The sequence below is a fragment of the Jatropha curcas genome, chromosome 9, assembly GCF_041381405.1.
Source record: "Jatropha curcas cultivar XTBG-Jc1 chromosome 9, XTBG_Jcur_1.0, whole genome shotgun sequence".
NCBI classification, from domain to species: domain Eukaryota; kingdom Viridiplantae; phylum Streptophyta; class Magnoliopsida; order Malpighiales; family Euphorbiaceae; genus Jatropha; species Jatropha curcas.
The window spans coordinates 9,975,423-9,999,007 of record NC_143159.1 but is presented as its reverse complement, the minus strand read 5'-3'; the positions used below and the strand labels follow the sequence as shown (position 1 = coordinate 9,999,007).

General features: G+C 32.0%; 2 protein-coding genes across 3 annotated transcripts; one reads left to right on the top strand and one right to left on the bottom strand.

Annotated features, from left to right (window-relative positions):
• Window positions 1-1,568: 1,568 nt before the first annotated feature.
• LOC105635505 (protein NRT1/ PTR FAMILY 5.6) lies at window positions 1,569-5,773 on the top strand. 2 transcript variants are annotated; one of them, XM_012218577.4, is made up of 4 exons: window positions 1,569-1,718; window positions 2,949-3,169; window positions 3,245-3,693; window positions 4,677-5,773. In XM_012218577.4, exons 1-4 carry the CDS (start codon window positions 1,616-1,618, stop codon window positions 5,629-5,631), a joined length of 1,728 nt encoding a protein of 575 aa, XP_012073967.2. In that variant the 5' UTR covers window positions 1,569-1,615; the 3' UTR covers window positions 5,632-5,773. The 2 variants fall into 2 exon arrangements, with proteins under 2 accessions (XP_012073967.2, XP_089582306.1); XM_089726180.1 differs by having other exon boundaries at window positions 5,492-5,625.
• Window positions 5,774-19,144: 13,371 nt separating this feature from the next.
• Window positions 19,145-21,251, bottom strand: LOC105635488 (peroxidase 12). Its single transcript, XM_012218560.4, has 3 exons — window positions 20,969-21,251; window positions 20,098-20,292; window positions 19,145-19,874 (listed from the first exon to the last, which is right to left on the bottom strand). The coding sequence occupies exons 1-3, from the start codon at window positions 21,209-21,211 to the stop codon at window positions 19,257-19,259; spliced, it is 1,056 nt and encodes a 351-aa protein (XP_012073950.1). The 5' UTR covers window positions 21,212-21,251; the 3' UTR covers window positions 19,145-19,256.
• Between the last annotated feature and the right edge of the window lie 2,334 nt (window positions 21,252-23,585).

Sequence of the window (23,585 nt, the reverse complement as noted above, 5' to 3'; positions counted from 1 at the left end):
CCTCACATGCGTCAATACCACTCACAATGTAGATTTTACCCCCTCTGAATAATACTTACAAAATTTATGGTAACTTTTATGGTAGAAAGGACTCGAACTTGAAACTTTTTCACTCTTTATATTCTCTACAAAATAAGAAAAAACCAACTAAACTACTCCTGCTTAACACTTATTAACTAGTTAAAAGACTAAAAATAAATAATTTATTTACTCCATAAAATAAATAGATGTAGAAATAAAAAACCTGTGCATTTGGTTTTTCAAAGTAAAGGTGAGAGGAGCAGCAAGCTTACAAGATTGATAATGAATATGTTGCTCGAAAATTCTCTTTCGCTGTCATTTTAACGTTTCGAAATGTTTACTACCACGAAAATTCTTAAGGCCATTTTCACAAGTTAGTACGAGACTCAATTTGCCCTTTTGAGTGTCATATACAATTGACTCATATACAAAAAACAAGTTTAATTAAAAGCTAAACATTAGACCAACAATGTATTGGTTAGGGTGGTAAATGACCTCAATCCGTAAGAACACAAGTTCGTTTCCCGAAAAGTGCACTTTGCTGGAAGCGCAAAAAACTTTTACACACTACAATCTGAGAGAGATTAAACCTCCTGATTATACCAAAAATAAAGAAAATTAAACGTTAGAATGTTAAATATTTCATAAAAAGATCATTCAACCTCTAAAAACTATTATAAAAGCGCTAAAAGTTAGCTCAAAAGCTATTGCCGAACATACCCTTCCTATGAGCATCCGTTAATAGGACCCTAATTGCTTATTATTAATTTGATTTTTTTTAAAGATATTATTAATTTGATTTTTAGTTTTTAAAGTTGCAAATTTTAAAAGGAGGACCGAAAAAGTCAATTATAGACCGGAGAAGGCAAAAGACGGAAATGAGACTCAAACTCAAATCTAGACATGGGGATTAAACTCAAATTTTGACCAAAGATTAGACTTAGGCTCATACTTCAGAACTTATTCTGAACTCAAACTCCTGATCAGAATCAGGTTTTGGACTCTAGACTCAGACTCTAAATCAGACTTAGACTTAGAAGTGGACTTGTCAGTAAAGTCGAACTTTTTCTTGAAGCTTTTGAATATTGAACAAGTCTGAGCCGGTTGGATTAAGTTTGTGTGGTCAAATTTTACTCCCATCTCTTTTCTGCACTGGATGTTGGTTCCAAGGTTGAAGAGACTCATAGTGAAGTTTGGGTTTTAATAAAAGAATGATTCATCATCAATAACCTCTCCAGTAAGTTAGGAGTGACTATAAAATAAATCCTTTAATTATATCCATTCTGCTTAAACCAAATCAGATTTATTGAGCATTACTTAAGATATTTTGTGATGTAAAGTGTTTCTTTACGTGAAGTAAATTATTGATAATGGACTGCACTTGCCAACCCAAAATGTCTGCCGAGCAGGACAAAAAATAAAGTAGGGAAAACACTAGCCCCACATTAATCTCCTGAGAACGACATAAAAATAACATGCTACGTTGACGAGCGTATTAAGTCAAGTCTCGATCAAGTCTTAAGCTTAAGTTCTTTACAACATACAAATTAGAAAATTTCTGGGAAGTAAGCTTCAAATTGATTAAAGGGTTCAAATGGGTCGCATCATGAAGAGTTGTTTCTCTAACCTCACCCATGAAGTGATTGCTTGGGCTAAACACAAAATAAATATTACAAAGGCAGCCTTCTTCCTTTTAGGTAAGTTTCCTTTTTCACAAATGTATCTTTTGTTTGAGCTTTTTAATTATTTGAATTTATTTTTTATTTTTATTTTTATTTTTTTGAGTTTATTAGATGATCTAGCACCTGGGCGTAGCTTAGATCTGAGGAACTAGCTAGATTCCCAGAATAAGAACCTCAAAAAACCCGAACCAAGACCAATAATTTCAGTTAGGAAATTGACGTGTGTTTGGGAATTGGGTTGCTATAGTGATTTGGTGTAATTGTAATGAGTAATCTAGTTTGGACGTTGGTTTGCAAATTAGCTAGATTACGTCATGTGGTTCGTAATCTGCAGATTTATCTATAATAATATCTAACTTCTATTGCCTATCAAAAAGAATATAATAAAAAAATAAATTTTCAAAAAGTTTTAAATGCCTTTAATTTTAGCTGAGTTACTTCATATAGCTGATACTATACATGATTCTATAATATTTTGGAACGAAACACATGACAATTTGGCCGTTCAACTTGTTTAACGGATTAAAAAAAAAACAAAAAAGTCAAATTTGACATTTTAGCCCAATTTAATATCTTACGTTTATTTAAAATGATTAAAAATATCAGATTAATATTTCGAATTAATTTAATTTCTAATTCTTCGCTATATTTCAATACGAGAATTCTTCTATAGAAATTTATTAAAATTTGAAATTAAGCTGTAATTTATTTAAAAAATTAATTAAATATGAAATAGAGGAAAATTATATTTAATGAAATACTGGTCCAACGATTGACCCTTTAAACTTAATCTTCTGCTTTTACCGAGTCAATGAGTAAGACGAAGCTAAATATTTTTCTATTGGAGTTATAAAAATAATTACAAATAATTTTTTTTTTAAATATTTTAGGCGTTCATTTTATTTATAGTTATTTTAAAAATAATAAATATCTCCTTAAACATTATTATAGAAAATTATTATTATTTATTTATATAGCAAATTAAATAAAAAATAATTTATTCGGCTTAAAAAATTAAAAAAGTATATATTATATATGACAATATAAAAAATAATTGTTCTTGTCGAGCAAGAGACAAAGAAATAACTAACGAGCTAGAATCTCGGACTTTAAATGTATAATTAATGTTAATCTTTGACTGAGTATTACATATTTTAAAATGATCGAGTAACACTGAATGGATTCTCTTAATAATTTCTCTAACACTAATCAATAAGATGCACATTAATAATTATACACCTGCAGGTTTAGTTTTTGCACATGGATTAGTGAAAAATGCAGTGGTAGATATCTTGATTATGTACCTTATGGAAGACTGGGAGCGGAGCAATCTACCTAAAGCTGCTGCTATTATTAATATTCAAGAAGGAGTAGCTGCTGTTGTTGCTCTTATCATGGCTCACGTCGCGGATGCCTACATAGGTCGCTTCACAACTGTTATATTAACCACTGCTGCTTATATCATTGTGAGTATCCATGTATTAATTTTTGTCTAGCCAAGTCTGCTGTTTAAAATTCACTAATAGCATTATGAATTGTAGGGGTTGATGCTATTATGGTTTTCTAGTTCGTTTCTTTCACACGTGAAGATTGGAGTATTTTACTTGGCATTGGCACTGATAGCATTGGGTACAGCAGGGAAAGATCCTCCTTTCAAAGCATTTCTTGCAGATCAGCTAGTCGGCGAAGATTACGATCAAATTCAAGACCGCACAACATTTTGGTGGCGAGTGGTAAAGTTTATAGGGGCTGTCATTTCCGTATTTTTCATAACTCGATATTCTTGGAAAGCTACTTTCATGATTTCTACAATAGTGATGGGAACAGCTTATTTATGGTTTTTGGTTGGTATTTGGATTCGCTTGTATCACCGCAAAGGACCAACGGGAAGCCCGCTTACTACTCTTTATAGAGTCACTGTGGCAGCTATTTATAATTGGCAATTGGATTATCCTCTTATAGAGTTTTCTCCTCGTCATCCAACTTTGAGGTGAATCTACTTATCTTTGAAACCTTATAGTAAATAATAATAATTATTATTATTATTTTTTATTTCTTATAGCTTATATTATTAATTAATTGAGTATCGAAAAATGCCTATAAAAAAGGGTTGAAATACTGTAATCCTGTTAGAGGAACATAAGGAGGTAGTTCTTATTCCCCAGTGTACAAGGCTTACAGGCTAACCATGAGATTGGGAAGTCATCATTACACTTGTCAGAAATGGATTCTAGGTAGGATTATGAAGTATAGATAGGTTTATAAGTTGTAAGTGTTAGATTTAATTATTAATTTCAAAAATTAAAGTCAGATTATCAAAATGGGTACTGGTCCAAAAAATCAAATTGGTTTAATAAAATGGGAAGTAAACACATTTAGTTGATTAAAGATTTAAAATTAAAAGGAAAAATATAAGAGTAATTAGTGATAGTTCCAAAATATAACAAGTGTGATTATGAATAACTGTTTGAAATTTTTGTAAATATGAAAAACCATTAACTCTTTTAAGTGATGTGACTTTATTTTATATAGCTAACGTAGTAGATTGAGTCTATCTAATAATTTTTATACACATAGTCAGGATGTGGTTGGTTATATGGATTACCCCTTGATTATTTTATTGATCTCTTCCTTAATAGAATATTTTAGGTGTCTATCAATTGGTATTTAGTGCACAGGTTTTAGTCAATTATACTACTAAATATTTTTGTAAATTATATTGTCTTGTCACTATATTCTGATCTTGTTATACTATAAGGTCCAACTGTTAGTTTTACCGCTATGTAACTGTAAAATGTCAAAATTAGTCCAAAGGGATAATCACTAGGGATGGTCAATATACTAATAATAAACTCAAATTTCAAAATTAAACTATTTAATTCATGTACTATCAACTTATTACACTGGTTCACCAGGTTACTGTAAAGGTATTTTAGGCGAATAATAATTTAGTATCTTTAACACTAAGTATAGGTGGATGGATAAAGCATCTATTAGAAGAACTTCTTCTTCCAACCAACAACCAATTCAAGAATCAACCTTCTCAGCAAGACTTCTCCAAATAAGCTCTTGCACAGAAACAGAAGTGAAGCATGCAAAACGACTTCTAACATTGATTCCTTTATGGATGACCTTCCTCATGTACAGTGTGGTACAAGCTTCAGGGAATACTTTCTTCATTGAACAAACTGATGGCATGAAAATTCGTATAAACGCCGATTTTGATTTTCCTATCACTTTTTTCTTTATATTTCAGTCATTAACAAGGTCTATAACTTCATATCTTGCAAATTTACTAATCTCAAAGAAGTGGAGGCTAGCAACACAACAACGTCCACAACTTTTAAAAATCAACTCAGGAATGGCTTTCTCTATTATGTGTTGCCTTGCTGCATGGCAGGTTGAAGTTAAAAGATTGAAATTAATGAAGGAATGTGGATGTATGAGCAGTGTTTATGAGAATAATAAAATCAGTATGAGTGTTTTGTGGTTACTTCCACAATTCTTCTTGTTAGGACTTATGGAAGGACTTGCAGAAGATGGGCTCAGCCAGTTCTTTTATAACCATGTGGATGAATCAATGAAATTATTTGAAACACCATTTAATGGATTGGTGATAGGAATTGGGAGGCTCCTTACACTATTTTTTATTCTACTTAGAAGAAGTTGGTTTGGCGATAGTATAAACCATAGTCGATTGGATAAATATTTTCGGTGGTTAATGATCCTCAGCTGTTGTAACTTGTGTTTTTGTGGTGTTGTTTCTTATAAATATGCAAATCTTGAAGGACATCATCAACCTGACATCATTGATCAGTATGAACAGCAACAACAACAATTGCAACAACAACCTCATCAACTACAAGAAGACAAACAAGAATGCCCACAAAAGGAAGCAGAATTGGAAGAGCTTAGTGTTGTGATATAAGATAGTGTTGTTATGTAAGATAGTGTTGCTTAGTGTTGATATAAGATAGTGTTGTTATGTATGCTTATAAATTAAATGTTGTCTACTTTATTTGTAAAGTTTATTTTTGACCTTTTAATTATAGATATTAATAGTACCAGGCTTCGGGGTAAAAAACTTACTCCCTTTGTTGTTTGATTTATGTATGCAAAATTTCTATTTTAGGCATTTCATTCACATAATTAAGCAAACTTACTTGAAATAGATTTGGTCTAAAATATAAAATCTATTTGCCATTTTTAGTTTGTAAAATGCATCAATTATTTGACAATTTCAATATAGTCGCGGACGATTTTTCATACTGCATTAAATTAAGTTATATTACCAAAAATAAATTAACATCTCTCTACAATTTTCATGAATTTGAACGAAATTTCATTTCTATTTATTTGTTGATATTGTCTTCAAATTAAAAAAAGAACACATATTTTATTAGATTGCACTCAGCTTTCATAAAATAATTTTATTATTAAGTGCCCATATTATTTATATGCGTGCATTGTTAAGAATCAAAAGCAATCTACTAAGTGCTTATTTGTATTCAAAAGTTTCCAACTATCTCCATTTCTGACATTGCTTTGTTATATTTTAAATTTTAAATTTTCTGCCTCCTTTTCTCAACAATTCCTCCATTTTGGTGTATCAATTTTAAATTAAATGCATTCTTAGTTGTTGCAAAAGCTGGGTTGGCTAACACTGAAAGAGGAGTTGATGAGATTTTAAGGGCAAATTAGGAACGAATGGACAAAAATTTCAGTTGAACTAATTCATTAATGTTTGTGCAAAATCAGTTGTGCCTAGGTATATAAACGAAATAGAGGTAGTATTATTACACATTTATTAATAATTAATAAAACTTGTGGTAAATTGATGTTGTTTTATGCTTTTTTTTTTTTAATTTATAAAGAGGTCCAATGAGTTAGAATATTATTGTCGACTACATAATAAGTAGAGGTGTGCACGAGATTGTAGAAATCTCGTTCCTTTCTCAAAAGTTATCCCGAATTTTCTATTCCAAAAAATTTGATGCTAATTTTGGGACCGATTGGTTTTTTTTATTAAAACCAACTCGTATCGAATCAAGTTATTTCATCTTATTCTGCTCCGTCCTAAAAAAAATCGACATTCTCTTCCTATTTTTCTCTAAAATTTTAAGTACCTCTTTTTTATGAATTTCATTCATGTGTATGAAAATTGCTTTATCTTTTTAATTTTAGTTTGTTTATAACACCAATTACTTGTTAAGGTAATAATAATATATATAAAAAAAGAACATGCATTTTTTAAATATAAAATAAATCAATTAAGTATACATATTTTTGAACATAAACTTTTACTCTATTATTGTACTGTATATGTTAAGTAAATTTTCCTGAATAATATCTTCTATTAAAAAAAATGCAAAAATTAATCGATACAAGAGAAAGTATTAACTACAATTAATCTGATAACTGAATTACTTTTTCTTTTTGATAGTAAACTGAATTACTTATTATGCTTAATGTTACAATTGCTTTATTTTAAGATGATATTCAAGATTAAATCAAAATAGTATCAAAATTTAAATAAGCTTGAAGGCAACAATAACAAAAATAATGATGAATTAAAATTTATAAAATATATATATAATTAAATTATACATAGTTTTGGAATTATTTTATTTTATTACATTTAACGCTCTTATTAAATAGAAAGTACCAATTGACAAAATTTATATTGATGAATTTTATTTTATTCTAATTGATGAGTATGACAATTTTATATTTTCTAGTGAAAAACGATTTGGTAAGACTTTGAAAAATTTTAATTAATTCCATCCCGACCCCTTCTAGCCCGTTCCATAGACCTAACTTGAATTTTGATCTCATCCCATTCTAAAAATTAGAATAGTATAGGATCAAATTACATACCTATTAGGATAGGACGGAACTCCATTTTTTTTATAGGAAAATTAATTATTTAGTCCATGAGGTGTCACGAAATTATCTAAGTAGTCCATTCATTTTCCACAAATATTCAGCGTATCACTCACGTTTTCATCTATCACTCTAAGTAGTCCCTCCATCCAATTTTAAGAGTTTTTTCCGTTAAGTCACAAAGAAACGACAAAAATACCCTTAGGCAATATGGAAGCCGCAAACCTTCTCTCCCTCTCCGCCACCCTTGCCTGCACTGCCTCTAGCATTCCCAACCCTACCATCTTCTCCACCACCGCCTTCAACATCACCACCTTCAAAGTCCTTAGAATCTGGAATTCCATCATCACCTCCACCACCTCTACCTCCATCTCCAATTCCACTGCCTCTACCTCCATCTCTACCTCTATCTCCACCTCCAACTCCACCTCCACCTCCAACTCCACCTCCGCACACATGCAGAAAGTCGCCACTGCTCCTTGGGCTACACAATGACGAAATCCATCGAAATGGGTTCACTTGAAGATGAACTAAGATTAGAGCCTACATATTTATGAATTCCTTAGAAGGAAGAAACGGGATAACAAGAGTAACGGACAAAATTAGATTCAAGGATATGGAAAATGACGTTAAGAGCACATAATGAATCAACATCAGAAGTTGGGGGAAAAATAATTAGAGGAGATAGGTGATGAACCAGAGATTGATTCTCTAAGGCGACTGTAAAAAGATTCAACTCTTTGCTCTCTCACCATGATAATATCGAGAAGAAAGAAGCAACAATTGGGTATTATCTAAAAAATGCTCAAATTTGAAAAGAAAGAGCAGAGATTAACAATGGAAGCTCAAATTTTACTCATTTTGCTTGCAAAGTTGCTCAATTAAGTAAATAGAATTAGGGGAAAATTAAAAAAGGGGGAATTCAGAGAATGAATTGAATTGGGTTATTATTTGATATTTAAACATACATCTCTGCTTGGAGACGACTTGGTTGCGATGGTGTGAAGGTCGTTTTCATGGTATGCGCGTCTGGCAGTAGTGGCAAACTTACACGGATTTGAGATCCTCTACTTTGTTTCCAGGTTTGTCTTGCTCATAGGCTTCATGGATTCAATCCCATCTTTTCAATTGTTTTGATTTTGATGTTTTTATGTAGAAAGAAAGGTTGTAAAAAGCTTAAAGCGCAAATTTTGTCATTTTAAAAGATTTCCCTCACCTCTCTCTTACCTTTTCTTGTGTTTTAATGGCAAAAGTAGCTAAAAATGGACGGAGGGATTATCTAGGTTAACGAAGACAAACCTCTGGGACGCCTTAGATATTTAACCAAACTACAACACTACTTATATAACTTCATAATGCTTCAGGGACGAAATAATTAATTTCCCTTTTTTATATCCAGATATTTTGAGATGAGACTGAGAATTATATAACTCACGTTCCGATCCATCTCACACACATCTCTAACAATAAAGGTAACTCTTTTATTAACTCACATTGCAAAAAGAACAAGGGAAATAATGATGGAACCAAATCTCTCAATAAATTGCGACATAATAGCGACAAAAGCAAAAATTGCAAAAAATGAGAAATATTTATTATACTTAGCAACTGATAAGATACTAACAGTGACCAGTTTAACAACAACAAGAGAATCAATCGCTAAATTTGAATTGTGGGTTCTTTAGTGATTGATTTCAAGAAAATAATTTACATATGGATGCTTATTGGTTGCTAATTTTATTAAATCCGGAGGAAAAATTTGGTGGGTAATTTAACGACCAATTAGATGCAGAACAAAGCTTGATGTTGAGAAAATAATTTAGTGATGCTTATCAATGCCTTTTTTTTATTTTGGAGTTGTATGATGAACTTGTTTTCCTGTTGCAATGGATTAGCACTTGAGTTAAAATATAGCAATAGATTTTTAACAGATAGCAACAGATTATATCAATCTTTAATATTTTAGAAATTAAAATCCATTCTTCCGTTAAGCGAGCACGCTTAACCCTGGAGTTCTTCCAACTCTCGAAGTCATTCCACCAAAAGGCGCCTTTGATGATTAGTTTTACCCTTTTTGATATATGATTCGATTCATTCATGTGTCTCGCATTCCACTATCCATAGCTAGCCTGACATCCTAAAAGCTAGCCAGGAGCTTTGCTCTACCCGTCCTCTTAGGATCGCTTTGCCGGGTTGGGATGTCATATGTAACATCCTCTTGAGTTGAGTCGGGTTGAACCAAACCTGGTTGGGGTAGAATGGATGATAAGTGGACTTATTTGCATGGAAAGTTTAGGCCTTGTTTGCAGCCAAACATACAGTGTGGGTATTAAGTTGTGTCTTTGTACACTTGAGGTACCAAGTAGATATGTTACGCAGCCAAATCACTTCTTCTAGAGTCTACCCGTTCCTATCATTTTCACTTTCCTATTTTCACGTTTTTCATTTTCTTCTTACGTTTCCCTTCCATTTCCTTGCACTTTTCATGCAAGTTACGCAGTAAGTCCACTCCAAGTAAGTAGAATTCCTTGAAGTGTGATGTTATTTTCTATTTAATTTAGTTGTAGTGGAGATGAGTTATGAGAATTCTTGTGTATAGGAGAAGAAAGTTCCAAAGTTGCAGAAAAGAGAAGCTAAAACAGAGGTCAAGCCTTTTGACGTCAAGGTTTGATATCTCATGTTGTCTACTATTTTCTTTGCATGTAAATTGTGTGGTGTGTTGCCAATGAGATGATATGTTGCTTGTTGTTGGGTGGAAGTACTGGAAATGATGTGAAAACAGGGGATGAATATATGAAGCGGAAACAGAGTTTGCTGGAAATGTTACCAGCAACTTCATCTTGATTTTGAACCCATATAATGATGGAATTAGGAATTGTCATAGAAGAGTTATTTGTTCCTTTCTGTGTTAGCTTTACATGGGCTTTTGAATCATTCAATTTGGAGTTAGCTATTGAGAGTTATGGCCAAAAGAACACAGACTGCACAGAATCACGTCGCGCGCTCGCGCATACTGGAAAGCAAGTCGCGCTCGCGATTTCCTATTGCGCGCTCGCGACTTGAGTCAGGTAGCTCTCTGACTCTCAAATGGCACAACTCGCGCTCGCGACTTTCACATGCGCGGTCGCGACTTTGGCCAAAAACTCTCTGACTCTCAAATGGCACAACTCGCGCTCGCGACTTTCATATGCGCGGTCGCGACTTTGGCCAGAAGCTCTCTGACTCTCAGTGTGCGCATCTCGCGCTCGCGAATCACACAAGCGCACTCGCGACTTCATCTCGCGCTCGCGACTTGTGCTGCGCGGTCGCGACTTCAGCCAGAAACACACTGACTCTCAGGATGCACAAGTCGCGCTCGCGACTTTCACATACGCGGTCGCGACTTGTGCTGTGACCCTCTTTTGCCTTTCATTTGCTATGTAATCACATTCCTTTGCTCAACATGCATGCATCCAATCATTTTACAACAAAAATACAACATAAGAACATGGATTAAAACAACATACAAGCATTCATATGATGTGAAATCAAATCAATATGATGAACGATGACGTTGTGAAACCATTTATGTGCTATTGTGTTACATTGTTGACATGCTAATCTTAAGCTCCATTGAGGTTAGGTAGAAACCATGTAGATAAGGCTATGTCGCGACATAGAATAGCAGATCTGCGCCCCATACAGTTTGGGACTCCGGCTACAGGCCGTTGAGTGGATATGATTAAACCGTGCGGTGCGAATCCGGTTAGGGGCACCAAAACGGACAATATTGGCATAGGCGAATCCGGTTAGGGGCCTATAGCATACAGTTTTACCCAGTTTCATACAGTTTATCTTATCACTTCGGTTTCACTATAACCTTATGGAGCCATGCAGATATCTTGACATAACATTTCATGAATTATACAGGATTATAAACAGTACAAAAGATAATCAAGATATCATGAAAGTATCATAATGTGTGAGCTTATATGTGCCATATATGTTTCCATGGTTCTTTCTATATATGTATGTGTTTAATTGTTTCTTTATTTGTTGAGATATCCACTGAGCATTATTTGCTCAGCGAGTTACCTGTTTAACTCGCAGGTTTTGAGACTGGTCCATAGAGAGTCCGCGTACAATTGCTGCAGTTCATCTGTAGAAGACTCGGTCTTCAGGGTAGAAACTCATTTTGTTTTTCTTTTTATGGCATGTACAGGGCACACAGTTGGGCCCATTTCATTTTGTAAACTTGTATCATGTTTTGTAAATATAAATTACATTATTTTTGGAAACAGTACCAGCATGTTATTATATTCAATATACAGTATGTTTTCAGCATGTCAGACCATACAGTCAACCAGTTTTGTAACATCTCGACTCGGTTCATTCGGGTTAACGGGTGGACCGGGAAGGGGTGTTACATCATAGGTCCACCAGCTTCTACGTGGTTCGTGCTCTACCTACCCTCTTAGGATCGCTTTGTCGGGTCGGGATGTCACAAGTCCACCAGCTTCCGTGTGGTTTATCCTCGGCCATACAAATAAGGAGGGGTCCTGGCTTTGATACCAATTGTCACGCCCGACTCCAACCACGAGAGGAATTGTCCACTTTGGATCAAGCCAATTTCATCCCATACTGGATTGATAAGCCCCACACGATTTTGTCCCTTAAGTAAAATAGAAAACTTTCCAGGAGGTCACCCATATTAGGATTTCCATTAAGCGAGCTCACTTAACCCTGGAGTTCTTCCAACTCTCAAAGTTATTCCACCAAAAGGCGCCTCTGATAATTAGTTTTCTCATTTTTGATACATGATTCGATTCATTCCTGCGTCCCGCATTCCACTACCCATAGCTAGCCTGCCATCCTAGAAGCTAGCTAGGAGCTTTGCTCTATCCGCCCTCTTAGGATCGCTTTGCCGGATCAGGATGTCACAGTGTCAGTCTAAAAGGAAGCTCATAATTTCACCGCTGCTCGGGGTTGTGATTTTTTCTGTGGTGTTGGTTTAAGTTGGATTTATTGGTTTGAGATTATGGGCTTCATCAAATTTCTAAGGATTTCTACGGTATTTTAGTTTTTTATATTTTAATTTGTTAATCAATTAATTTATATTAATTAACTTTCTGTTATGAGAATTTAGTGTTTAATATACTCGACTCTAAGTATTGCATTGGGATTAGAGGGTATAAAATTATCTATAAAGCCTGTGTTACCAACTGATCGAGTTATTATGTCAAGCATTTACAAGTGAGATTTATTAGAAATTGAAAGGGTAGAGGTGAACTGGGTGAGAGGTTAAAACCCGTGAGGTGAAAATATATGATATAGGCTTACTTGGATTAGGGCCAAACAATGCTAAAAGATTAATATTAACCAATTAGCTGGCTAGCTTGCCACCGCTATATGCCATTTGTGGGTTTGCTATTTAGTCGATGTGGGTTTATTAACACTCCCCCTCAAGTGGAACCAGGAGATCCGGTTGACACTTAACACTTGAATCCTCCCCCTGAAATTGAATTAGGTTTATTTCCCTTTGAAATTGAATGGGCCTCGCTGGGGACTGGACATCCAGATGAGAGTCCGAATTGAAACGAAGTAGCAACACCGGTGAACTGAGAAATAACTAAACCGGGCCGGACCTTCTCTATTACCATATTACAAGTTGAAAAGGTAGAGGTAAATTGGATGAGAGGTTAGTACCCTTGAGGTGAAAATATATGATATGGGCTTACTTGGGCTTAGGCAACCAATGCTAAAAGATTAGTACTAACCAATTAGCTAGCTAGCTTATACCTTATATGCCCTTTGTTGGGTTTGCTATTTAGTCAATATGGGTTTCTTAACAAGATTAGTGTGTTGATGAACATTTTGCATTAATACAAATTCTACTAAGTTATTATGATTAATTTGTTAATTTTTTTATTTCTTTTAATATTAGCTATGTTAATTAATCAACTAATTATACTGAGTTGTTGTAAATTTTAGATTATTTTATTGAAATTATATAATTTTAGTTAAATAATAGGTAAAAATTAATGAGTTTAGTTATTTTTAAGTTGTTTAGTTGAATTCAGTTAATTTTAGTTGAACTTTAGGTAAAGTTATTGAATTTAGTTAATTTTATGTTAGTTTAATGAGTTTAATTAATTGTGTCATTTTAATGAATTTTGTAGCTCAATTTTACGTTAATTTGTTGAATTTAGTTATTTAGATGTTGTTCAGTTAAAATGAGTTTATTTTCATTGAGTTTTAGGTAGTTTTAGATTGAATTTAACTTATTTTATGCTAGTGATGAATTTAATGCTTTTATTTCAATTTTAGCCATTTTTTTATTAATTGAGTTCATTTTTAGTTATTTTCTTGAATTTATTTTGTTGTACTAAATTTTGTTGATTATTGGTTAAGCTGTTTGAATTTATGATTGAGATTATATTTTCAATGCATTAGTAGGATACTGATTAGATGTTGAGGATTAATTGCCTTAGGAACCAGTAATGGTCCTTACTGTTATATATGAGTGGAAACAGGTTATACAAGTGCTTTGCTTTTTACTAATAATGTGTTAGTTGGGGTGGTAAGCGACCTCAATCCCAATAAGGATGAGAACACAAATTCGATTCTCGAAACTGCACTTTACTGGAGGGTAAAAAAATCTTTATGCTCTACGATCCAATGGGAATTAAACCTCCCAGTTATACCGGCTACTACAAGGCCAAGGAAAGGGATCAAGATAAGATTTGACAGGCTAAAAGTAAGGCATTGGATAACTTCGAGAACCACTAACAACTTGCTTGTGTAAGTCCATATAAGGACTTTTTAAGATGACAAAATTGGTTTGAGTAGAAGGATTAAAAACTAGGAGGGAGAACCATATAAATGTCTTCATTTAAGTCACTATACAAGAATGCATTGTTGACATCCAGTTGCTCTAAAAATCAATTACCAATTATTTAGGTGCTACAATAGCCAGTAAGAGTCGGGGAGAAAGTATCAAAGTAATCAACCCCTTCAGTTTGTGTATACTCTTTGGCTACTAAACAAGCCTTATACCTTTTTATTGAGCCATCACCTTTGTGTTTGACTTTAAAAACCATTTATAGCCTATGGTAGTTTTTCCGGGTGTTAAGTTAGAAACATACCAAGCTCTTTCATTCACTTGCTCATGAACTCGCAGCTTCGCTAGAAGCAACGAAGGGGGCGCTAGTGAAGATCGACGACTACATAATATGAAGGGGAAGCGATTCTAGAAGCTTTGTCCCTTGCTTTACAGAGATTATTATGAACTAACTAAATGGCTGAATTGTTGTTCGATTGAAGTGTAGTAATTTCAGATTGCAAAATTTGCTTCCAACATTCATGTTTAATAGCTTTATTATAGGATTTGGGTTCAATATTAATAGAAATTGCTAAAGAATAATGGGAATGTGCAGGAGACAAGTTGGAATATAAAATAAAAAATGAGAGAGGATAAAGAGTATTTGAATATGGAAGCAATGGAGCTTATGTATTTGTTACAGCTAATGACAGAATGATAATCCTTTAAGTATGTTTTCAATTTTCGAGGTCTTGTAGAGTGTCTAGGTCCTGGATTTGTAGAAGTTGTAGAATTTATAGGATTTGTAAAAGAGACATTAGATGGAACAACATATGTGATTAGAGAGTTAATTGCATTAGATGTAGTAAAGAAAGATAATATATATATATATATATATATGCATCAGAAATGCTAGAATCTTGAGGTAGGGACCAAGAATGTGAAGAAGTGCTAAAAATGCTGGAATGTAGAGGAAAAATGTGCTCAAACAAACAAACATTTAGAAACAAATATGGTTCTAGTATGAAAATCTAATAAGAAATAGCCTTTGGTGCCAGGTTTGTAACCAAGAAAAAGGCACTTTCGGGTGCTTGGACCAAATTTATTTTTGTGGTTGTGAAGTGTAGAGGCAAAGCATAGAGAACCAAAGACTCTTAAATGATCAAAAGAGAGAATTTTATGGTAAAGCATTTCATATTTTTTATTGTTTAAGAATGGTGTGGGAAGTCTATTGCATGTATAATGGTATAAGACTCTTAAATCTTTGATAAATTAGACTGAAACAATAGAGATCTTACTACATTTTAGTATATGTTGATGCTTTCGCGCAACTATACCATTTTGGTGTGGAGTTTCCGGACAACTTGTTTGATGAATCACAATTTTGGAGGAATAGGAATCAAGCATGTGAAATTCAGGTGCATTATCACTTCTAATGGTTTGAATTCTAGTACTAAATTGAGATTCAACTAAAGTAAAAAAGGATTATAAGGATGATTGAACTTGAGCTTTACTTGTAAGATGAAAAATCTAGATGAGTCTTATAAAGTCATCAACTAGAGTAAGAAAGTATCTCTAATTATGAACTGAAATTACAGAAAAAGGACCCCAAATGTTTGGATGAAGCAATTCAAATTGGATCTTGTATTACTAATAGAAAAAGGTAAAGCTTTTTGTTTGGCTAAAGGACAAATTTCGCAACATAAATGAGAATTGAAGAAAGTTCAGGAATGTGATTATGTAATATATGCAATCTAGATAATGAAGGATGGCCAGGCTTGAAACATTTCCTTTTGGATTTTGATAGTTGTAATATGGAAATAAATTGTTTATAGTATATTTGTTTTTGCTATTTTTGTTGATATTTTTTTTCTGAGTTCTCATTGGAAATGTTAAGAAATTATGCAATTTTCTTGAGAAAATTAGCAGAGAAGTGAAAGGAAGAGAAGGGCAAAAAGAAGAAATGTGACTGAATTTGAATTGTAGAGCCCATTGTTCCTAATATTCAATACTAACTTTAACCCTAAATTACTTTTAGAATGCAATTGATACTATAAATGTGAAGATTAGGGTGTCCATAGAACAAAGGTGGAATTAGGATAAAAATGCAATTGTCATAAAGTTGATGGTAAACAATATATTAAGGCAAGATAATTAATTTTTTTTAATTGAATAATTATCCGAGATTTATTTTTTAACATAGAAATTATGGATTTTAGGTTTGAACATGTATGTTTAGGGTTTCTATTATTATTATATCATTTTATTTTGATTTTTTTGATGTGGGAAATTTATGAAAAGAATAGAGATATCATGATTTATTTTTAAAGCTAATAAAATTAAATCTTTTCCGGGTAATGAGTGTGGAACCAGATTGATGGTGCTTGATTATACCATTGCTTGATTCCATGCATTTTCATACAATCAAGAGCTCAATGGTGTAGCTGATGCTTTAACTAAATTTACTTTTTTTTTTTTTTTTTTTTGTTGAAAGGATTTGGATTGAGGAGATACCTTCATCTATCCTTTCTTTAATTTTATCGGATTCTTTATTTATGATTTAATTTTTTTTCTAAAAAATAAAAATACCAAAAATTAAGCAATCTAACTCTACATCTTGATTTAACGATCCTAAAATATTAATTGAAATTTCAGCAGAGTCTCCCTATAAATTCGACATATTCACGTATTAAATATAAGACAATACACAATAATATAATTGTCATCTAATTTCAAGCCTCACTTCATTTATCCCATTTGCTTCAAATTTGAATTTTATCATTTTCGACAATTTACATAACTCAATCTTCAAATCATATTCTCAGTGAATTATCACATACCCACAATTTGATCGATAATACGTAACTTTACCAATATATTCCCATATAGTTAGTTTATGAGAAATCAATTATATTTAACAATCTAACAAGTAATTAAATTTTCAATTATACCAACACTATCTTAATGTTTTTAGAAGACATTTGGTTCAACCGATTCATGAAACTCATACTTGATTCATACCTAACAACATTAAAATAAAAAAAAATGATATGTTCACCTTAAACATAAAAAAAAAAAAAAAAAAAAAAAAAAAAAAAAAAAATTCACATTGTAGATAATATTTTATAAACCGTAAATGACCATTTTACACTTTGCAACAATTGAGCCAAAATTATACCAAAAACTACTCCCATCATTTTTTTTATATAGACAACTATTTTTTTTTTTTTTTACAGAAATTAAAGAATTAATTTAACTGAATTTTTTTGTTAAATTCTTGGTACTTGCCTCTGACATTGCATTAATTAAATATTTGTAAAGAAAGTCAAATATCTCATCCCAATTTATTTTAATAAACACATTTAATGATCTACACCCATAATTAAAGGACAGATTACAGCAAATATTGAATCTAATTTTTTGGCTAATTAACGCTAACTTTATAATCTAATCAAATGTTTAAATTTTGTCCTCTCACTTTTATGGAAAAAAATAGATGGAAATGAAAGTTTAATTTTCATTTTAAAAATATGTACATTTTTTAAAGAAAGCATGTGCAAATTTGATTTCGGAGCCAAAATTTTTTTATAGCACCAATTATCTCCTCAAATTCTTCTCAAATGGCCACATATAAATAACATCAGTTTATATCTAAGAATTTACACACGAACTATAGCAAAAAAAAAATCAAAAATCAAAAATCAAAAATTCACTTTCTACAACCATATCGCGTCCTTTAATTTGAACTTGTAACTTCCTAATTCGTTCATAACTTTAAAAAATGATTTTATTCCGACTATTAGTCTTTTGAACTTGATCGATTTATATGCAAAAGAAAACACATGATCTCTAAATCATGATGAAGAGTCTGACTACACACACGACGGCCTTCTGGTATGGTTACTGGTACGAAGAAGGGAGTAAAAGAAAAAGAACTTCATAGAAAAAATAAGAAATTTGGTAAACATGCTTATACGACATTTAGAAAATTGAGGAGTTTTACAGATACGATATTTTTTTGCAGCAAAGTGTTGTCGTTTCAAGAGATAGCATTCAAAAAAATATGCTAAATAATATTTATTGTTCGACTTATATAAAGTGCTCATTGTTTTTGGTCAGTTTTCTTTTGCATCGAGTAATTTGTTATAAATTGTGCTTATATAATATCAAATCGGACACGGCATAACTTTTTCATTCTTAACTAACGGAACATATATTGTAATATGCACAAATTTTTTATCTTAATTAACCATAATGATATGATCATAAAGAATATGTAACCATATAACAAAAGTGTGCTATAGTTAGAAGATTTAAACGCTAACCAAAACATAAAATCTGAAAATTGCATGCAATTTGGCTGAAAATAAAGGGAGAAAGATAATATAGATGTGCATTGATAACTCAATCATATTTAATGCAATATTTAAACTTTATCTGTCATTTTCTTGTTTTTTTAAAAATTAATTCGGTTAATAAATCAATTAAAGGGAATTTGAACTTTGCACTTTAATCATAGTCTAAATTAAATAACTTTGTCTATTTTAAATGTGATAAAATGGAAATTTTATTTATATAAAAGAATCGGAGAGACCAATTTTCTCTTTTATTTTTTTTTAATTTTTTTTAAAGATCAAAAAGTATCTGCATACAATGCTTAAAGAAACACATCAAACACCACCAACAACTTGGCGAGCTATGAACACTAATTTCTGTTAGATAGCTCAAAACTTTCAATTAATTAGTCATTGAAAATTGATTATTTAACAAAGCCAACTCCTTTATTATTATTATTAACAACAAAGCAACACTCTTAAAAAACCCAACAAAATCTGATCAAACCCAACAAACTGCATCCCTGAAGTCGAATTTTATCTCATTTCAGCTGATGAACCGAAATCTTCCTCTGTCACAGACACCAAATACTTGTTATCAGAGTTCCTGACAGAGCAATTAGCTCGAATTTCTCCTTGTTTGCCTGTCACAACATCCAGCTGCCCCATCTTGATCATCCCAATAATAAATTTCTCAAAGAACAAAGATTCATTAACAGCAAAGCTTTTAACAATATCTCTTGTCCTTTTATCTGTGTACAAATCTTGATCCGAAGTAAATAAACCTTGGCGATTCATCAGATCAACGAAGTACTTGTTATCAAATTTGTTAGGAGACCTGATGTCCAAGAAAGTAGTATTATCAGTATCTTTTTTGGGACATGTTCGTTTGAGATTATTAGCGAAGGTCTTGTCCATTGTAGGATCTTGTGGGTAAAGACGGTCAGTGAAAGATGTGCAGTGACCAATGCCAATGGTATGGCCACCGGAGAGAGCCACCGCATCGGTGGCATCTAAGTTCTTTCTTGCAAGCTTAGTAAGAATTGTAGTAGTGTTAGCGTCAGGTCCAACAAGGTCTGTAAATGTTTGATTCACTTCAGCAAATACTACTCCATCTCGCCTTCCCAAGGGGACATCATATTTAGGACCACCAGTCTACAAGAAGAAAGAAACCATTGTAGAAATTAGCGAATTGTATAATATGAAACTCTCTAAAATCGCACCTTTTCTGGGAGAATAAAAATCTGAGAATAAAAAATCTTTACGTTTGACCGTTGGAGGTCCGAGGGATTGAACGCCGCGGTTATAAAAAGAAAAGGGTCGTGGTTATAAAAAAAAATGGTGGAAACTTATTAAGTTATTAGTAGCAGTTAATTACCAAGACAACGGAATCGCGAGCAGCAATAGCGACAATATCAGAGCAAGAGACGACACGGCCACATTCCTCGTGAACAAGCTCGCGGAGTCTATTGACGATTTTAAATGCCTCTTTTCTTAAGGTCAAATTGGGAAGTTCAGACTTTTCGCTTGGCCCACCTGCTGATCCATCAAGCAATACCGACCCGTCGCATCCCTGTTTAGCGTAATATCAAACTAATTATTGATGTAAACCAAAAATATTATATGCTCCATCTATAAAAATAAATATAGTTTTTTTTAATTTTTTTTAGATAATAAAACATAATTTAAAAGATATAATTAATATAATTAAATCATATTATGCGTTTAATTCCATTTTAATATACACTTATATTTGTTTTCTAATTTAAAAATTAGGAAGGTCTATGAATCAATTATTTATTTATTTTAAAATTTAATTAACAGTAATAATAATATATTTATTAATAACAGATACTTAAATATAGATGGGATAGAAAACTATAAATGAAAAAAGAAAATTATTTATTTTTATGGGATATTTATATCCCTCTTAGATATTATGATAACTCACTCACTGGACAAAAAAGAGAACTGTAACAGTGCAGCCCTGATAGTACCTTTTTTTTTTTTTTTTAGGAGGAAGTTTCATTCAGAAAGAAAGAGGGAGTGAGGAACAAACAAAACAAGTACTAGGCTATCTGGAGCAAGACATGATCAAAACTTAGAAAAGCTAGATTTATAAAAATCAAGAACTCATCAAAAGCTCACAAACTGAATATTAAATAAACATTTCTTGATTTAAAGACATATATAGTTATGATAAAATCAAGAAAGTCTGCTAAATATAATGACCGACCGGCAATACTGACCTTAACAAAGCAGTCATGGAAGTGAAGACGAAGCAAGCCAGCAGCTTGGCCAATATCTTTCTTGAAAACTTTCTCGAGCTCCTTTCTAATAATCGATTCAACTTTAGGACAGCTATTCTGGTAGAATGTCCATGAAAGACCATTCTTTATCGGAGGTTTGGTCTGTGCTTCAATGGCACTAAACCAAGAAGCCACTAAAAGAGAAGAGATCAAAAGGAAAGAACAAGTGAAAGCTCTAGCCATGGTTGGTATTGTCCTTTCTTGTGTTGTGTGTCATTCAAATCGAGGGTATGTTTATTTATAGCCACATAAATGTTTTCTTTAACCTTTTCTTTATTTAATTCTTTTGGAGATTGTCAATTTTTTTATGATAGAAAAAATTGACTAAAAGGGTAATTGGAAAATTTAGATTTGTATCATTGTTAATTAAGGCCACTTGTCAAGAATATAAATATTCTAGTGGATAATGAAAGTCATAATTTATGTGCAGTGCATTATGAAGAGAGATAAAGCATAGTTAAGACTAGAAAAACAAAATTGATAAAGGAGAAGAAGACAGAGTTGGCCAGAATGTAAACTTTTCAAACTTGGCTCCCATCATAATTGACCCATTTGATAAAGATCATGTGGTCCAAGTAGAATTTGATTCCACACAATTAGAACTATAACAGGTTCATTCCCATTGTATCAAAAGCTGAACGATTTACGTACAAAATTTGTTTTACTTTTGTCTTTTTATTAGAGATTCAATGGTAAAAAAGTACAGATTTTAGAAGAAAATATTTCTTATTCCAACAGTAATATTGGGCATTAATATATTTATGAGAATATATTTTAAAAAAAAGCATATGCAAGTGCATGGTGTTATGTAACTCGCAGTGTTATTTCGGCCAATAAAATCTCGAACGAATCAAAAGAAAAAAAGAAAGTCAAAAGAAAAGACTTCTTGTTTCAATCATGCCCTTGAAAGGAAAAAAAAAGAAAAAATCAAATTTGGTGAATAGCGATTGCTTGTTATGCCAAGCTTAAACACTGTATCACAAATAATGGACTTAATGATTTCCTAACAAAAATCATGGTATCAAATTTCACAGATTTTGAGAGAGAGAGAGAGAGAAATAACTTAATGAAAGAGTTGTTTTTTATTAATATGATGTGTCATCCACATCAGTTTTCTAATTAAATCAGTGATTTTTTTATTATACAAACTGATGCACTGTATCTTATATTACAAATAATATTCAATGACAAGTTTAGCGACAATAAATGAAATTAAATCCGTAGGTATAGGATGACAGAATGATATTTTATTCGAGGAAACCAAAATATCTTATTTAAATAACTTTTTTTTTTTTGCCAAAAAAAAAAATATCAATCTTTGTACCATAAAGTTGGCTCTGGGTAGTGGCTTGAAAAAAAAAAAATCAAACCCAATCATACAACCTATTGAATATCTCGGGATTTGTTCAGTAAAATTAACTGATTTAATAGCGTTTATTTGTTAACTGTTTGAGTAATTTTTCATAAAAAGTTAAAAGTTAAACGTTACATGAGTTAATTTTTATAAAACGTTATATTAACCTCTAAAAATTATTTAAAACACTATATTATCAAATACTATATTACCAAACATTATAAAAAGTAGCATTTAACAATTTAACTAATCAAAATACTAAAAGCTACTTAAAAAATTATTAGCAAACATAACCCTAACTATACTTCATACCATTTGTCCTCTTAATATTGAGGTTTAACACTTTGCTCTTTTAAATTTTAAACCCTAACTTCCCCTACTTATATGTACCCATTAACTTTTTTCCTTTAAAAAAATCCAATAGCACATCCTAAAAATTTTTATAATACAATTGTGTTAAATTGTGTTAAATTGTGTCAGAATCCGTCGTTCTATAATCCAAAATAAATAATGTAAAATCACAAATTGTTACACTTAGTTTTATGTAAACTGTGCTTATATATATATATATATATATATATATATATATATATATATATATATAGAGAGAGAGAGAGAGAGAGAGAGAGAGAGAGAGAGAGAGAGAGAGAGAGAGAGAGAGAGAGAGAGATTAATGTAGTAGGTATCATTGCCTCCACCTGCTCCGCAAGAAAAAAACAAGGCTATTAATGGATCCATTCCACTAGGGAATACTTTCCAACCCTCATGTAATATTTTACCGTTTACGAGTTAAGTTTAATTACTTTTCAAAATAAATATTCTTAAGCTGGATTTTTTATCGTTCAAAATAACAATGATAATAAAAATAACAAGCAGCCCACGTGCTCTAAACCAATAACGCAAAAGGCCATCATAAATTAATTATTATTTGAAAATGCAAAAGTAACCCTAATTCCTTATTTATTTGTAAAGATTCCCCAAAATTTTAAAAAGCTGTGCATGTTTTATCTTTTGTGTCGATCCTTTTATGAGCTTTTGGGTTTGCGTGCGTGCCATTTCAAGCTCTATATACTTATAATCTTATGGTTTTTGCCTTTATCTTTTTCTCATTTCAGTTAAATATTTTGTATAAAACTGTTTATGTTGCTTTTTTTTTAATTAAGTGATATATGATTGAGCTTACGATGCTTAGTACTACAGGTG

What these genes read in the sequence shown, in the direction of transcription:
- LOC105635505 (XM_012218577.4), top strand. Translation starts at nt 1,616, where the DNA reads ATGGGTCGCATCATGAAGAGTTGTTTCTCTAACCTCACCCATGAAGTG. An exon ending in GGCAGCCTTCTTCCTTTTAG is followed by an intron (nt 1,719 to 2,948) that starts GTAAGTTTCCTT and finishes ATACACCTGCAG; the next exon opens with GTTTAGTTTTTGCACATGGA. An exon ending in CCTCGTCATCCAACTTTGAG is followed by an intron (nt 3,694 to 4,676) that starts GTGAATCTACTT and finishes CACTAAGTATAG; the next exon opens with GTGGATGGATAAAGCATCTA.
- LOC105635488 (XM_012218560.4), bottom strand. Translation starts at nt 21,211, where the DNA reads ATGGCTAGAGCTTTCACTTGTTCTTTCCTTTTGATCTCTTCTCTTTTA. An exon ending in TCCATGACTGCTTTGTTAAG is followed by an intron (nt 20,293 to 20,968) that starts GTCAGTATTGCC and finishes TACGCTAAACAG; the next exon opens with GGATGCGACGGGTCGGTATT. An exon ending in CTCGCGATTCCGTTGTCTTG is followed by an intron (nt 19,875 to 20,097) that starts GTAATTAACTGC and finishes TTCTTCTTGTAG; the next exon opens with ACTGGTGGTCCTAAATATGA.